General features: G+C 37.0%; 1 protein-coding gene across 1 annotated transcript in view; it reads left to right on the top strand.

Annotated features, from left to right (window-relative positions):
• IPO5 (importin 5) overlaps positions 1-16,931 on the top strand; it is a 53,739-nt gene that overhangs the window by 34,926 nt on the left and 1,882 nt on the right. The window contains exons 14-24 of the mRNA XM_037154556.2: positions 4,578-4,796; positions 5,808-5,891; positions 7,857-7,989; positions 8,076-8,197; positions 9,194-9,290; positions 10,502-10,674; positions 11,635-11,746; positions 11,834-11,889; positions 13,028-13,150; positions 13,969-14,188; positions 14,792-15,020. Coding sequence (XP_037010451.1) covers positions 4,578-4,796; positions 5,808-5,891; positions 7,857-7,989; positions 8,076-8,197; positions 9,194-9,290; positions 10,502-10,674; positions 11,635-11,746; positions 11,834-11,889; positions 13,028-13,150; positions 13,969-14,188; positions 14,792-15,020 — 1,568 coding nt within the window. The remainder of the gene's footprint in view (positions 1-4,577; positions 4,797-5,807; positions 5,892-7,856; positions 7,990-8,075; positions 8,198-9,193; positions 9,291-10,501; positions 10,675-11,634; positions 11,747-11,833; positions 11,890-13,027; positions 13,151-13,968; positions 14,189-14,791; positions 15,021-16,931) is intronic.

The raw sequence follows: 16,931 nt of genomic DNA, 5'->3' as shown, positions 1-16,931 counted from the left end.
TGATGTATTCTTCCTTGGGTCTCTTCTTTGAGACTCTCTGAGCTTCCTGTATTTCCTGGAAGTCTATTTCCTTTGCCAAATTGGGGAAGTGCTCCTTTACTATTTGTTCAAATAAGTTTTCCACTTGTTGCTCTTCCTCTCCCCCTTCTGGTTACCCTTATGATTTGGATGTTGGAACATTTAAAGATGTCCTGGAGGTTCCTAAGCCTCTCCTCATTTTTTTTTTTTTAATTCTTGTTTTTTCATTATTTTCTGTTTGTTTCTTTTTTGTTACTGGTCCACTCCATTGATTTGAGTCCCAGTTTTCTTTCTATCACTATTGGTTCCTTGTGCATGTTCCTTCATTTACTTCATGCAGCCTTCATTTTTTCATCTAATTTGCAACCAAAATCAACCAGTTCTGTGAGCATCCTGATCACCAGTGTTCTTAACTGTGCATCTGACAGGTTGGCCATCTCTTGGTCACTTAAAAGTATTGGCTCTGAGGTCTTGATTTGTTCTTCTGTTTGAGCCATAATTCTTGGGTCAGGTCGTGCCTGTTATGTAGTGAGGGGCAGAGCCTTAGTTGACCCAGTCACTGGGTTGTAATGCTGTATGTGGGAGTGGGGTCAGAGAGGGAACAATGGTGCTTGCTCTGTTCTCCCTTTGGATCCTAGTCCCCTGTGCTGCTTCCCACAAGCAAATTGGGCCCTTCTGGTGCTGGTTCCCGGGTGGGTAGGCTTGTGCATGTTCTAGGACCCTGTGGGTCTCTCCAACAAATTCTCCTGTGAAGCTGGAGTCTCTCCTGGCACCTCAACCCCCACAAGTGTTTTCATTCAGTGCTTTTAGGCTTTATTTTCTGTTGCTGTAGCCCTGGGTTGCGAGGCCCGTCTTGCTGCCTGTTTCTGCCTGGTTTATCAACAGCATGAATGTGTGACCTTGGTTAGCCAACTGCCTTGCACTCCTCACTGGGTCTGCTGGTCTCCTCCCCACACCTGGGGTCCACTAGCCCTGTGCTGCCTGTGTGCCCTGGTCTTCCAACCACCACCTTTTCCTGCCATGACCCCTCTTTGCATGCCTCAGATTCTGCCCTTCTTACCTGTCTGGATGAATGGTTGTCGGCCTTCCACACAGTTCAGTTTTCTGTCTGTTCTGGTTGTGTTTTTGTTTCTAAATCTTTTTAGTCCTTAATTTTGGTTGTGCAAGGAGGCACGGTGTTTCCACCTATGCCTCCATTTTGGCCAGAAGTCAAATTGCTAAAAAAGTTTCTAACTCTCAGTTCCTCTACTTTAACATGAACTTGTAACAGATGGTTTTTAAACCACATTTTGCATAGCACTGGTCTAAAGAACAACAAAAAGGAAGACAAGATAAGCAAAAAAAAAGAAAAACCCTCATAGACACAGACAACAGTATGGTGCTTACCAGAGAGGAGAGGGGGTTGATAGGAGGTGGAAGTTGGTAAAGGGGGGATGAATAGTGATGGAAGAAGACTTGACTTAGGGTTGGTGGACACACGATACAATATACAGATGATGTATTATAGATTTGTGCACCTGAAACCTATATAATTTTATGAACTAGTGTCACCCCAATAAGTTCAATAACTAAAAAATAAAAATAACAATGTCTCAGCCCTGGCCCATGTGGCTTAGTTAATTGAGCCCTGGCCTGGGAACCGAAAGGTTACCCCTTCGATTCCAGACCAGAGCACCTGGCCTGGGTTGTAGGCTAGGTCTCCAGTTGGGGGTGTTGGAGAGGCAACCAGTCAACGTATCTCTCACACATTTATGTTTCTCTTCCTCTCTTTCTACCTCCCTTCCCCCCTTTCTAAAAATAAATAAAACCTTAAAAAATATATACAGTGTCTTAGAAGGCAAAGAAATGGGTTTGAAACAAAGGATATGTAAAGTGCCATATGATAGCAGAATAGGAATATGATAAAGGAATGTGAGTGTATCTGAGGATAAAGATGTAGACCCAGGTTGAAGGCACATTGGTTGGCTAGTTAAAACAGGAATTGATGAGAATTTGTTCAGGACTTCCGCCAAGGTGGAGGCGTAGGTGGAAACACTGTGCCTTCTCACACAACCAAGTTTAAAAACAACAAAGTTTTAGCAACAAAAACGCAGCCAAACCACAGAAAATTGAACTATATGGAAATCTGACAACAACGAACCATTCAGCCAAACCGGTAAGAGGGGCTGAGCCAGCAGCAGAGCTGGGTCAGGCAGGAAGGATCCACCTGACCAACCGGGGCACATGACCCAGGCGCTCTGGCAGCAGTGGGCAGGTCCCAGGTGTGGAGTTACGGGCTGACCCACTGAGGGTGCAAGGCAGCGGACCCACTGAGGCTGACCTTGGTCACATTTGCATGCAGATAAACCGGCAAAGGAGCAAGCAGTGAGTCGGATCGCACAGGCCCCAGCAGCAGGAAGCAGCAGAGGGGACTGCTATTGTCCCTCTCTGACCCCGCCCCCACATACAGCATCACAAACCAGCGACCTGAGTGGCTCTGCCCTAGTGAACACCTAAGGCTCAGTTCCTCATATGTAACAGGCACGAACAGACCAAAACATTATGGCTCAAGAAGAACTCAAAGCCCCAGAGCCCATAACTCTAAGCAACGAAGAAGTAGCCACACTTTCAGATGCACAGTTCAAAACACTGGTGGTCAGGATGTTCACAGAACTAGTTGATTTTAGTCACAAATTAGAGGAACATATGAAGGCTAAACTCATTGAAATGAAGGGAAATGCACAGGAAAGCAATAGTAATGGAAAGGAAACTGGGACTCAAATCAAAGGAGTGGACCAGAAAGAGGGAAATGACCAAACAGAAAAGAATGTAGAAACAAGAATTCAAAAAAATGAGGAGAGGCTTAGGAACCTCCAGGACATCTTTAAACGTTCCAACATCCAAAATTATAGGGGTACCAAAAGGGGAAGAGGAACAGCCACGATTGGAAAACTTATTTGAACAAATAATAAAGGAGAACTTCCCCAATCTGGCAAAGGCAATAGACTTCCAGGAAATCCAGGAAGCTCAGAGAAGTTGGACCCAAAAGGAACACACCAAGGCACATCATAATTACATTAGCCAAGATTAAAATGAAGGAGAGAATCCTAGAAGCAGCAAGAGATAAGGCGACAGTCACCTACAAAGGACTTCCCCTCAGGCTGTCGGCTGATTTCTCAAAAGAGACCTTACAGGCAAGAAGGGGCTGGAAAGAAGTATTCCAAGTCATGAAATCCAAAGACCTAGATCCAAGATTGATCTATCCGGCAAAACTTTCATTTAGAATGGAAGGGCAGGTAAAGTGCTTCTCAGATAAGATCAAATTCAAGGAGTTCATCATCACCAAGCCCTTATTATATGAAATGTTAAAGGAACTTATCTAACAAAAAGAAGATTAAAAATATGAACAGTGAAAGAACAGCAAACTCACAGTTATTAACAACCACACCTAAAACAAAAGCAAACTAAGAGGACAGCTAGATCAGGAGAACCATAGAAATGAAGATCACATGGAGGGTTAGCAACAGGGGAGTGGGAGGAGGAGAAGAGGGAGAAGGTACAGAGACTAAGTAGCATAGATAGTAGGTAGAAAATAGATAGGGGGATAGAGTAAAAAAAAATAGATAGGGGGAGGGCAAGAATAGTAAGGGAAATACAGAATTTAAAGGACTTGAGACACATAAACTTAAAGGGAGGGAATGGTGGGGGAGGCGTGTGTAGGGTGGAGTGGAATTGGGGGGGAATAGAACAACTGTAATGGCATAATTAGTAAAATATATTTAAAACAGGAATTGATAACCAAATATGATTTTACAAATAAGTCTGAATAGAGCGCTTAAACATAGAGATAGAGAAGGGAGTAAGTTAACGTCTTAAAGGAATGGTGGGATTTATGATACAAAGAGAGGAGCTCTGTGAAGAGTGTGGGTGTAGTTGATGGGGAAAATGTAGAAAACTTGGAGTAGTTACTCGGTCAAGTATTCAAATTAATCTTTAGGAATTATAAATAGTATTACCAGGTGACAGCATGAGTTTAGCTTTCACCTGGTAATGACAAATACCCAGGCAGTACTTGTTACTAGCAAGGTCAAAGAATACTGTAGATCTTTGGTGCAGCAGAAAGGATGACTACATTAAAGATGTAGAATGGAAAAATGAGTGAAAAAGAGGGCACCAGTATTATCATTAGTGGTATCTTCTCAGTTGAGTCTGATTAGAAAAGAAAGGAATGGATCAAAAAGGAAATTTCCTCCATCACAAAGAATAGGACAAAATATAGGGTAGGGGCAATAAATGGGGAAAAAATGAATAAGAAGGATAGGCATTTACTTGGTAGCAATTTTGTGCTCAAGGACTAGCTGTGCTTTGAGATAAAGCAAAAATAAGTAAGGAGTGCTGTGGTACAGAAGAAAGAGGATCTTCCATAAATAGCTCAACAGGGATTCTTCAATTTGCTCCAGAACCTGTCATCTCCACTCTGGCTGCTGAAGGGTGGTTGCCATTTACTGTTTCAGAAAACCATTAGAGTATTTCTTCCAGTTTCTCATTTATGTAATGTATTTTGTGTGTCTTCCTTCTAGTTGATTCAAAAAGGTACCAAGTTAGTTTTGGAACAAGTTGTGACATCTATTGCATCAGTTGCAGATACTGCAGAAGAAAAATTTGTCCCCTACTATGACTTATTTATGCCATCACTAAAGCACATTGTTGAGAATGCAGTTCAAAAGGAGCTTAGACTTCTCAGAGGAAAAACTATTGAATGCATCAGCCTCATTGGTCTGGCTGTTGGAAAGGAAAAGGTAAGTGATTTTGTAGTATGTGGAAATTACTGTATATAATTTTTCTATGGAGGCATTTAGGGTACAAGAAGGTTTTTTTGGATGCTTGTTTTTTCCCATTATCTTACTTTTCATTACTCCTATTTTATTTAAAAAATAAATTGTTGCCTTTTTTTTATTGTTAATATTAAGGTTCTTAACTCAGTTATGCTTCTGAGACCTCTCCCTTTTCTTACCACATGTACAGTCCAGGAGTTCAGGATCCATGTTTAGTTTCACCCAGCCTGGAAATATTCCAGTTGCTTTCGTGTTCACTAAAAAAGAATCAGGTGCCCTAGGAGAAAAATTTAGCTTTTCAGAAAATAATTAGGAAAGGCCATTGAGCCATTGTGTTTTTTTCTTCCAAGCCAACACATCAGAGTTGTCAAAGCTAATCCAAAAATAAATTCTTGTTATCAAACCCTTGTGTCCTCAGAATTATCAACATAGAACTAGAACCCCTTACTCTGGTTTCTGAAACCAGCAAAAGTATTAACTTACTTACAAATTGTTCTCTGTGGGTTACCAAGAAGCTAACCAGTAAAACATTTTTATGTTTTATACTCTGTATGTGGCTTTCAACTATTTTTAAAACACTGCCTGCTTATACAGTGGAGATTGCCAGAAACACAGAGTTAATTGAAAATTATACAGGTTTATAAAGCAATCCAAAATTTTCTTTCTGGATTGGTGTTTTTTTTACTGCTAGAAATGCATAAGCCATAGACCAAAACTTGATGCCATTAGGAATATCTTTATACTGCAGTTTACTTTGACTTAACAGAATATTTTTCTATAAAGAGCAATGAGTCTTTTGAATATGATGAATAATTTTCTGCATAATACTTATATCTGAGGGGTTATGATCCATATGGGAAATGTAATAGATCTTTTGGGGAAGTTTTGTTATTACACAAGAAACATAAAATGCCTCTCTGATTTGATATACGTAAGTAATATTGGTGTTAATTTTCTTAAATATCTTTTTTCTAGTTCATGCAAGATGCATCGGATGTGATGCAGCTGTTGTTGAAGACACAGACAGACTTCAGTGATATGGAGGATGATGACCCTCAGGTAAAGCAGCCTTCACACATTCATCTGGATCCACTTAGGAGTTGCAGCTAGTACAAGGCTAAATATACTTAAAAGAAAGAGAGGGAGAGGGAAGGGGAGAAGGGGGGCAGGAAGCAAGGAAGTGGGGCAGGGTGGGGGGAAGGGAAGGAAAAGAAAGGAAAGAAATTGAGTAATAGGTTTCCTGAGGTACCAGCCCCTGGTTTCAGAGACATTCTTCATTGGTTTGACTTCTACTTCTCATAATAATACTCACCACAATGCCTAACATAAATAAAACAGGCAGTTGTCCTAGCTGGTGTGGCTCAGTTGGTTGGGCATTGTCCCACAAAGTGAAAGGTCGCCAGTACGATTCCTGGTCAGGGTACATGCCTAGATTGCAGGTTCAGTCCCTGATCGGGGAGCAAGGCTACTCTCTCACATCAGTGTTTCTTTCCCTGTGTTTCTTACTCTCTTCCCTTCTCTAAAAAAAATATTAACAACAATAATTTCAGAAAAAAAACAGTCACTTAATAAATAGTTGAATTACATTTTGACCACTTTTTTTTATAGTTTCTTGTGGCTCTTCTTTAACTTTCAAGGTTCCGTTGCTCTTTAGGGTTCTGTCCTACACCCTCTTTTCTTCTCACACCTCTTAAGTTTAAGCAGTGTCATTTATAATCATGGCTTTGGTTTTCCTATGTATGCTTGTCACTTCAGATCTTTCTCTAAATTCAAGATTTGTCTAAATACTTACTAAACATCTCCATTTTGATGTCCCCTGCTCTTTTGAATGCCATGAGTTCCCTCCCCTGTCAAAAAAAAAAAAAGAAATACAGAAACTTAATGATCGTAGAATATGCCATGCTCTCTTCTCTCTGCCTGTGAATAAACTTAGACTCCCCCACTCAAACTGGCCAATAACTCCTTGTATTTCACATCCAATACAAGCTTCGATGGTAGGTACTTAATTACATTGTGTTGTATCATTTGTAATAATTATAAATGTTCATCCTAATCTTAATAGTATTCACAATGCCTAAATAAAACAGGCCCTCAATAAACAGTTTAATTAAATTTTGACTTTACACAGTCAGATTATATTTTCCATACATTTAAAATTTTTTTTGTTTTTCTAAATTAAGAGTGGGAAGTATATGCATGTGAGATAGATAGATATTGGGTAGTAAAAATCATATTCTGGGCCCTGGCTGGTGTAGCTCAGTGGATTGAGCGCAGGTCTGTGAACCAGAGGATTGCGGTTTAATTCCCAGTCAGGGCACATGCCTGGGTTGCAAGCCAGCAGGGGACGCACTAGAGGCAATCATACATTGATGTTTCTCTCCCTCTCTCCTTCACCTTTAAAGATAAATAATAAATAAATAATTTTTTAAAAAACCATATTCTGGGTTATAGGGATGATGAATTAGAACCAGATTCTCTATAGGTACTTTGTAGGTAATTAAATTTCTGTAAAAACAGTAGAAGGGTTTTAAATAGACCCAGCCACTTAAACAGAAAATTACAGTATCTAGGAGAAACAGATATATTGTTTCTTGACTGTAGTAAATATTTAATGAATGGAATACTAGGCAATAGGGATACAAAATCAAATAAAATGTGTTTGCCTTCAACAAAATTAGTGCCTAGGAATTGATATGTTAAGTGGGTTTTATTTGTGTGATTTGATGACATTAGAGAAAGCAATATATTGCTCATTGAAAGTAGGAAAAAATTGATACAATCGTAGTCCTCCTCTTTTGCCTCACTTGCTGACTGACTATATTCCAATGTAGGGGTTCATAGTGATTTTGTTACTGTTTTTAAACATTTTAAATATGACCTTAGAAAATGGAAGTATTGCCTAAAGAGCCATGAATGTAAAAACAAAAACAAAAACATTATTTCTATTAAATAGGGCAATGGCTTCTTTTATAATATCTTATTTGCCTGTTTTAAAGTTAATTTTAATTTTAACTTTCTCCCCAGATCTCTTACATGATCTCAGCATGGGCCAGAATGTGCAAGATCCTTGGAAAAGAATTTCAGCAATACCTTCCAGTGGTGATGGGGCCTTTAATGAAGACAGCTTCAATTAAGCCTGAAGTAGCCCTTTTAGATAGTAAGTGTCTTCATTAAGACAGCAATTGTAAAATTTCTCTTTGTTTCTAATTTTAACATGAATTTGGTTATTTTCCCTGTTAATAGCCCAAGACATGGAGAATATGAGTGATGATGATGGTTGGGAATTTGTGAACCTTGGAGATCAGCAAAGTTTTGGTATTAAAACTGCAGGACTGGAAGAAAAATCAACTGCTTGTCAGATGCTGGTAAGTGATAATAATGTTTACACATTGTTTAACAACTTCTCATAACACACATACTTTTCATCGAAAAGAAATTATTTTGAGGAGTAGGAATATATTCTTTTAAAAAAGTAGAAACCTTTTGACCCAACATTTCCACTTCTGGATTTCCATCCTAAAGAAATCATGTGGATAAAACTTCATTATCAGTGCTTGTTCTAATAACCAGAATTAAAAAGGACAAAAAATAAATAGTCTGCATAATGCCTATTATTAGGAAAATAACCAATAACTATAGTACTTTGGAGTATCATATACCATTACAAAGCCACGGAAGGCAAGGATTTTTCTGTTTTGTGGTTAGTGTATAAATAGGTAGCCAAGGAATTATTTCTTGAAATGTACTTCATTAAAAATGAAAACTGGTATGATTTCAATTGCAAAAGTAAACATGGTTGGAAAATTTAAATGTTTATAATAATTATCTTCGGTGGTGTTATGGAGGATGTGTGTTTAAGTGATCTTTGAATATTTTATTCTGTTCTTTATGAACATGTTATAGATCGTGAGGGTTAATATATTTCACCACTGAAATTATTTTTCTTTTAAGTACAAAATAGGATAAGCCTGTTGGCTACAGATTTACAAAGTAAGTGATGTACTACAATTGAGTTTTAGGGGTTTTATATCTTTTTAAATTATTTTTTCCTTAAGTGATATATATTGTTTGGAGTATTTTAAGAGTGCTGAAACTTTTGCTAAACTCACACAAATAAAAATATGGAGTATTTCAGACTTTAAGTGACTATATACTATAATTAATTCATGGCCCTTTCCATTTTATTTTATTGTATTTTATTTATTTAATGTTAGATAACTAATTTGACAGTCCTGCATGCATTAAATGTAAATGTATTCAGTCAGGATACAACATTGTGTGGTCCTTATGATTTTGCAATTTGTTAACTAAAAATACCTATAAACATGGACTTGATTTCTTTTCCAATACTTTGGTTTCAGGTTTGCTATGCTAAGGAGTTAAAGGAAGGCTTTGTGGAGTACACTGAACAGGTTGTCAAACTGATGGTCCCTTTACTGAAATTTTATTTCCACGATGATATCCTACAATTTTTAATTGCAAAATATGTCGAGATTTAATTAAATTCTAGTTTGTTCAAGTGTTATTAGACTTTGTGTTAACTGAAGGGTATATCACCATTATTGTTTGTATTTGCACTAACTATACTTTCAGATTATAAACTTGGTCCTTTGTTTCACTTGAGCCAAAAACATGAAAAAGAAATGTTACCTATCCTCTAGTTCAGCAGTGCTCAACTTTTTTGGCACCAGGGATCAGTTTTGAGGAGGGAGCAGGGCTTAAGCTCACCTGCTATGGATGGGGGAAGAGACAGGAGGCAGACAGAGCTCAGGTTGGGACCCCTGCTCTAGTTGGTAGTTTTCTATGACCCACTGAAGGATTTTAAGGATTAATGTTTTATTTGGAAATGTTTACATAGCATATAATTGCTACTTTTCCAAAATATCTTATGGTAATCTTTTAAAAGTAAGGTCTTTCTTAATAGGTTAGAAAGCCACTGATACTTAACTTTCTGTAGCGCAGAATCCTACATTGCAACTATGGGTAGAACTTTTGGAGATAAGACATCTCTTAGTAAATCTGTATGTTAAATGTTTTACTCTTTGACTTGGTGATAGTAAATGATATGTATATGTGCATTCTTATGCCTTTACACACATAAAATTTCATAGATGGGCTATAAATAAATAAATAAACAAGCAAACAGAATGGTAGAGCCCAGACCCAAACCTAGATCTGTCTGCTTTTGTTGTTGTTCCTCTTGGAATATTCTGGGTGGCATCCTTTACAGAAGATGGCTTTTGCTCAGCAGACACTTCTGTTACAAGAGGAAAAAACAGAATTATCGTTAAGAGGAAGTCTCAAGACCTTACTTTATAAAGTATTAGATAGGGAGAAGCAACTTAATCTTTACTGGGTACTGAAAAGGCTAGTCGAGGAAGCGATCCAAGAGCCCCCAGTTCTTTTCAGTCATTTTTATGTTTTTGGTTTACATTTGAGATTCATTCTTGCTATATTGCAGGTGACAGAACAGACAGGAGTTATGTCTTATGAGCAGGGAGACTTCTATTTTTATACACATACATTTAACACAAGCTCTTGGATGGTGGTCTTAGATAAACAGGTTGCCTAGAGCACATTTTAACTCAGTGATCACTTTTAACATTTAAGTGAGCAAAATGAAAGCAGTCTTTTGAGGATAATGATTACTATTTCCTTAACAATAAAACGTGTTCGAGTGGCAGCAGCAGAATCCATGCCTCTTCTGTTAGAATGTGCACGAGTTCGAGGTCCTGAGTATCTCACACAGATGTGGCATTTTATGTGTGATGCTCTAATCAAGGCTATTGGCACAGAACCAGATTCAGATGTCCTCTCAGAAATAATGCATTCTTTTGCAAAGGTAAATGTCTTTCTTTTAAAAGTATATATAAGGTTGTGTGTTCATTTATTAGTCTTGCTAATACATTGGCAGAATTTTTGTATGTGCTCTAACAGTTTTTTAAAACCAAATATGTTCAGTTCTTTTTTAAATATTTTGGTGTTGTCATTTTGTTTTTTAAGAGTAATATAGTCCAGTCTTGATTGGTTTCCACCATCATTTACCTATAATCCAATTACAGAAGTTCGGGTATCATCTCCAACTCATATCTAGTTTCTGTCCTAGTTTCTCTACTTAAATTCCTTTTTTTCACATTGCCTTATCTCTTTTTTGTGCTTTTGAAGTAGCCTCGGTTGATCTGTTCCAGAAGTCACTTTTTCTTTTCCTCCCAGTTTATTCTCCTTTTCTCAAGTATTAATTTGTCTTTTGTTTGAGTCACTCACCTTCTCATATCTTGGTCACCCCCATTGCTCACAGCTCCATAGTTTGTTCTACAATTTGTTTTAAAAGCGTCAGCATCTTTATTTGTCCACATTTCAAAATTTCTTCTATTTTCCCCAAGAATGCATGCTTCCATACCTCCATGTCTGCCCATATCATTCCCTCTGCCTATAATGCTCTTTCATGGCAGATTTACCTTTTTTCCAGTGCTGTCTTTTATAGAGTAAATATTTGTAATTGAGCTCCTAGATGCTAGTTGGTCTGTTCTGTCTTTGAAGCCTCAGCACCTACCATAATGCCTAGCATTTATGATATGCCAAGGACAAGTTTAAAAGGAAAGTTTCTAAAATTCTTTAAATACTAGCATTTTGGGAAAAAACAAAACCAAGTGTATCTACTCACTTAATCATTAGTTTCCAGTGTAGTGAATTATGTTAATTTATCTCATGTTTCCATGTGATTCTTAATGAAGTTTAACTTCTGACTCTTAAAAAACACATAAATCTCATTAGTTGCTTTCTTTCCTCAACCACATTTTAGTGCATTGAAGTAATGGGAGATGGATGCCTTAATAATGAGCACTTTGAAGAATTGGGAGGTATACTGAAAGCTAAACTGGAAGAACATTTTAAAAATCAAGAATTGCGGCAAGGTACCTTTTTTATATTTTTATTTCTGAATGCAATCCTTGATCTTTTCGGCAACCATTTAAAAAGACATTTATTTGGATGTGTTTTAGTTAAAAGACAAGATGAAGACTATGATGAACAGGTGGAAGAGTCACTACAAGATGAGGTAAATTACTCCCTTCAGAACTTAATTTACATCACCATTTACACCTGGGAGATTTTCAAATGCTTAAGTTTCTAATGCATCGGCTTGGCATTCTTCTGATGTAGTTATCAGTAATCTTTAGTAGGAGAATCTGACTTGTATTTTATTCATTAAATTAGGAAATAAATAGTTTGAAATTAGCTGATTTGTGTTTTGGATGCTGTATGTGCATTTTGTTGCAATATTTCACATATAAAAGTACTTTGGAATTTGCCTAGTATTTCCTTTTACATACTCCTCGTAACTGCTAGTGTTTTCGCTATCTTAAGACACTTGAACTCAGATGTTAAATTACTGCCTAAAGCCACACTTGATGACCTAGGGCATAAGGCTGGGTGTTTCTGTAATATGGGCTGTCTTTCTAATGTACCACAGAATAATGCAAATTTCCTTCCAGTAAATAATATATAATAGAATTTTTCACCTTGTTACTTGGTTCTCTCCTCATCAAACCACTTAACACCATCAAATACATTTAAAATGTGTATTTAGGATCCAGAATATGTGGTATTTGGCCATCCTGGTAGACCAATGCTGGTATATTCAGGTCATCCTAATCCTCTGCGTGTTGCTTACAGCACACCGTACACAAATCATTGGCAGGGATGAGATGTTGTAAGTAACATCTTACAACATCTGATCCCACATTTCCCCACCATCCCACCCCAAAATTCAAACCTTCCTGCAAAGAAAAAAAAATGCTCAAGTAAAAAACACCTTTGTTTCAGAACTTTGAAACTTAGGATAATTATTAATCATGTTTTTTAAGTATGTACCAAGAAAAGTCTTTGCAGTAAGTGCGATACTTGGGATACACATTTACCTTTCCATAGACACTAAGAGACATGACACCCATTGCTGAGGTAACGTGTCTCTAGATTCTTGATATGCCCTTAGGAAAGTGATGAAAGTGTGCTGATTTCAGGGCCCATGTGTGGAGGTGGAAGAGAGGGTATAAGGGGGATAAATGGTAATGGGAAAAAATACAATAATTTTTAATTTTCTACATTTCTTAGATTTTTAAAAATAAATGTTACTTCAATAATAGTGGAGATACTTTTTAATACATATGGGTGTGTTTTGTTTTGTTTTGTTTTAGGATGATAATGATGTTTATATTCTGACCAAAGTGTCAGACATTTTACACTCAATATTCAGTAGCTACAAGGAAAAGGTGTTACCGTGGTTTGAACGGCTGCTTCCATTAATTGTCAACCTAATTGTAAGTGTTGCCTCTCTTTGACAGTTACTTTAGATAACTGATCTGGAGTTCTTTCATTACACCATTTGAAAACTTACACTTTCAAGTTAAAATGGATCTTAGAAATCAACAGTTTTCCTCTATGCATCTTTAATTTTGTCAAATTTATTGCATTACTCTGGATATTTTCTCACTTGATATATACTTAAAGTTTGCTAATTAGGTTTTCCATAATTCAGTTAAATCATAATACATTCTATAGGCATGCAAGTGATTTCTTTTTATTATTTCAGATTATCCATGTCCTGCTAAGTTAGTAAATGAAAACAAAATGATTACATTTTTTGCAGTGGATCTTCAAGAATTCAATTAGGACCTTTGTTGCATACAACCAGCAATCAGATTCTGTTCTTTTGTTTTGTTTTGTTGTATAGGAAGACACTTTATTACATTGTTCAATCAAACCAGTCAGGAAAGAGGCACTTAGCACAGAGGCCAGTTTCAGCCAGAGAGCTGGCTGTCCAGGCAGTGGAGAGGCCATTGCTGCCACATTCTGGATGATGGCCTCATATTTCAGTTTTTTTAAATGTAAAGTAAATGTATATACATTGTTGCCACCCTCAGTTCTTTCTGGTGTATGGCAATGTCAGATTGTGGAATTCTGTATCAAATTACACAAGTCTTTTTTAAACCTGTACTTATTTAAATCTGTGATTGTTGCTAAGTTGTTTTTTGTTGCCTGTATCAGGAATATTTGTGTAAGCCAATAGTGATTATTTAGTTCTTTACATTTTTATGTACTTCAGTATTCAGAGTTTAAAACAGTATCTCTTTTGTAGTGTCCACATAGACCATGGCCAGACAGACAGTGGGGATTGTGCATCTTTGATGATGTTATAGAACACTGTAGTCCAGCCTCATTTAAATATGCAGAATATTTCTTAAGACCAATGCTCCAGTATGTATGTGACAGCAGCCCAGAAGTAAGGCAAGCAGCTGCGTATGGCCTAGGAGTCATGGCACAGTATGGTGGAGATAGCTATCGTCCTTTTTGTACAGGTACTGATGTTTATTTGGTTACCTGCATGTCCTTCCAGGCATCCCTTTTGTTTTTACCTCATTCTCCCTTCCATACACCCAAACATTATCTACCTATTTCTGCTTTATTATCTTTCTTTTTTTTTTTTTTCTCCCCAAAACTCCATCTGTAGCACTTAAGAATTTACAGCTTTTATTCTCATAGAAATGAAATGGAATCAGAGCCTCCCACGTTGATTTCATTTGGGTTTGGGAGGTATACCACAGCCCCAACACAGGATTTTTAAAACATACTGGAAGTGCCTGTATGTTTAGCACAAGAATATAGTTAGGTGGCTTTAAAAAAGCTTAAGTACCCTGAGGTGACCAGAAGTGTAAATTTGGAGGCTACTAACTTCTTGGGGTCTGTAAGTTAGTAAAATGCTAATGTTTGACTGTTGGGACAGTCTCTCTTCCACTCTCTTCCATTATATGTTAGTCATTCTCTGGACAAGATAAAACATTCCTTACACTTTAACATTTCCTCACTATAATGAATAACTGGACCAAAGATAAAAGAAATATTTATCCTCATTTGCATAAAATGTGAGCTTTTAACTGGCCTTTTTTAAATGCTTATTTTAGAAGCACTCCCACTGTTGGTAAGAGTTATTCAGTCTGTTGGTTCTAAGACCAAAGAAAATGTTAATGCTACAGAGAACTGCATCTCAGCAGTAGGGAAAATTATGAAGTACAAGCCTGACTGTGTGAACATTGAAGAAGTCCTACCACACTGGTTGTCATGGCTTCCACTACATGAAGATAAAGAAGAAGCTGTTCAGACTTTCAATTATCTGTGTGATCTGATTGAAAGGTAAGAAATAGAATAGCCCTGACTGGTGTGGTTTAGTTGATTGGGCGTTGTCCCACAAAGTGAGGGGTCAGCTGTTCAGTTCTCAGTCAGGGCACATCGGTCCCCAGTCAGAGGCACATACAGGAGGCAGCCTATCAGTGTCTCTCGCATTAATGTTTATCTTCCTCTCTCCCTCCTCTTTGCTCTGTAAATAAGTAAATAAATACATAAATAATTTTTTAAAAAGAAGGAGAACAGATGGACCTTACTTCTTTCCCCTTCACATATAACAATGCTTCCAGTGCACAGCCCTCAGGTCTGTAGGTTTGTAATAAAACTGTACTCCTTTCCTTTTCACATAAAACAGTGCTTCCAGTGCACAGCCCTCAGGTCCGTAGGTTTGTAATAATTCTGTCTTTATAAATCATGTTACTATTACTATTACAAGAAACCATATTACTATTAAGATTGCCTCGTAATCTAATTTGGGTTATTTATGGAATTAAATTGAGCAGATGAGGCATTATAGAATATGTTTTAAGACTTTCTTTTATTGTTCTCTCTCACCTCATTCATCCAATTCATTCATTCATTCATTTGGCTTTACATTTTCTTTTTTTTTACTTTTCATTTTACTGAGGTATAGATGACTATTAGTAGATGAGATTGAAATATTGGGTTGGCCAAAAAGTCCGTTTAATTTTTTTTGTAAAATGGAAGACAATTTTTTTCACCAATAACTTTATTGATTTGTATATTTTGAGTATGTCAGCTATCTCCTATGTGGTATAACATTGATTTTTCAGTTAATGTCTCGATTTGATAGTTGTCAACTTCAACTGTGGTCTACCCAACTTTGGAACTTCATCCAGGGAGAAATCTCCAGCACAAAACTTTGCAAACCACTTTTGACACGTTCAGTCACAATACCTTCTCCATACACTGTACAAATCTTTATGTTTGAGTTGCATTTTTACCTTAATTGAAATTGTAGAGCATAATATGTTGAAAATGTTGCATATTTTCTTCCATCTTCAATATTACAATGGCTACACAAAAATTTACTGATTTTGTTAAGTTTTTTTAACGCACGCTGATATGACAGCTGCCACGATGACAAAATTGTTTCTAATGAAGTTAAAGACAACTAAGCACTACTAGAGCCATCATACAGAAAAAAAACAAACTTTTTGTCCAGTCCAGTACATTTTAAGTACCATTATTTTTTTCCTCTGAAATTCTGTTGTTTTTCTCAAGAATCGGTGACAAAAGGAGGTATACCACATGGGCAATCAAGATGTGGCCCTGAGTCTTGGCATTATTAATACATTTTGTATCTATGAGTAAATCTAAGAATTTCAACAACCTGGAGGTTATAGAAGCCATTAAGGCATGTTCTCTGGTAGTATGTTTTTCAAAGTCCAAGTTCCCCTAAATATTAGATCTAGGCTCTCTCGCTATTAATTACTGCTTTTAGTTCATGAGTAAATCCAAGGCCTACAACCCACTCATCTCTTAGAGTTTTTAGAAATGGACTAATGGTCATATTTCTTCATGCTTGTAAGTTCACATTTACAGAAATAATTATCTTTGAGCCTTCCTGCTGAGAACAGCCATCCTGGAGACTATGCATTCCTTACCTGCTTCTGCCTCTGAAGTGACCATTTCCCACCATGCTGTTTGATCATCTCCTTTGGAAATGACTGCTCTGGAAATCTAATTAAATTCACTGTTACATTTCTTTGCATTAAACCTACCTGGAGTTTATTTCCTGGCTTATTCTCAAAATGCCCATCTATCATGATTTATTTTAGAAACCTTTTGCAGTATGTGAATGAAATTCGTATGAAGAAGCTGTTATTTGTATTAATATCTTTTTGTTTTAATAAGTCACATTATTTTTAGAGCAGTTAGAGTACAGCATTCTATTTT

Source organism: Artibeus jamaicensis, unplaced genomic scaffold, assembly GCF_021234435.1.
Source record: "Artibeus jamaicensis isolate MK-2021 breed Jamaican fruit bat unplaced genomic scaffold, CSHL_Jam_final contig_410, whole genome shotgun sequence".
NCBI lineage: Eukaryota > Metazoa > Chordata > Mammalia > Chiroptera > Phyllostomidae > Artibeus > Artibeus jamaicensis.
This window is presented reverse-complemented; position numbering and strand designations above follow the sequence as displayed.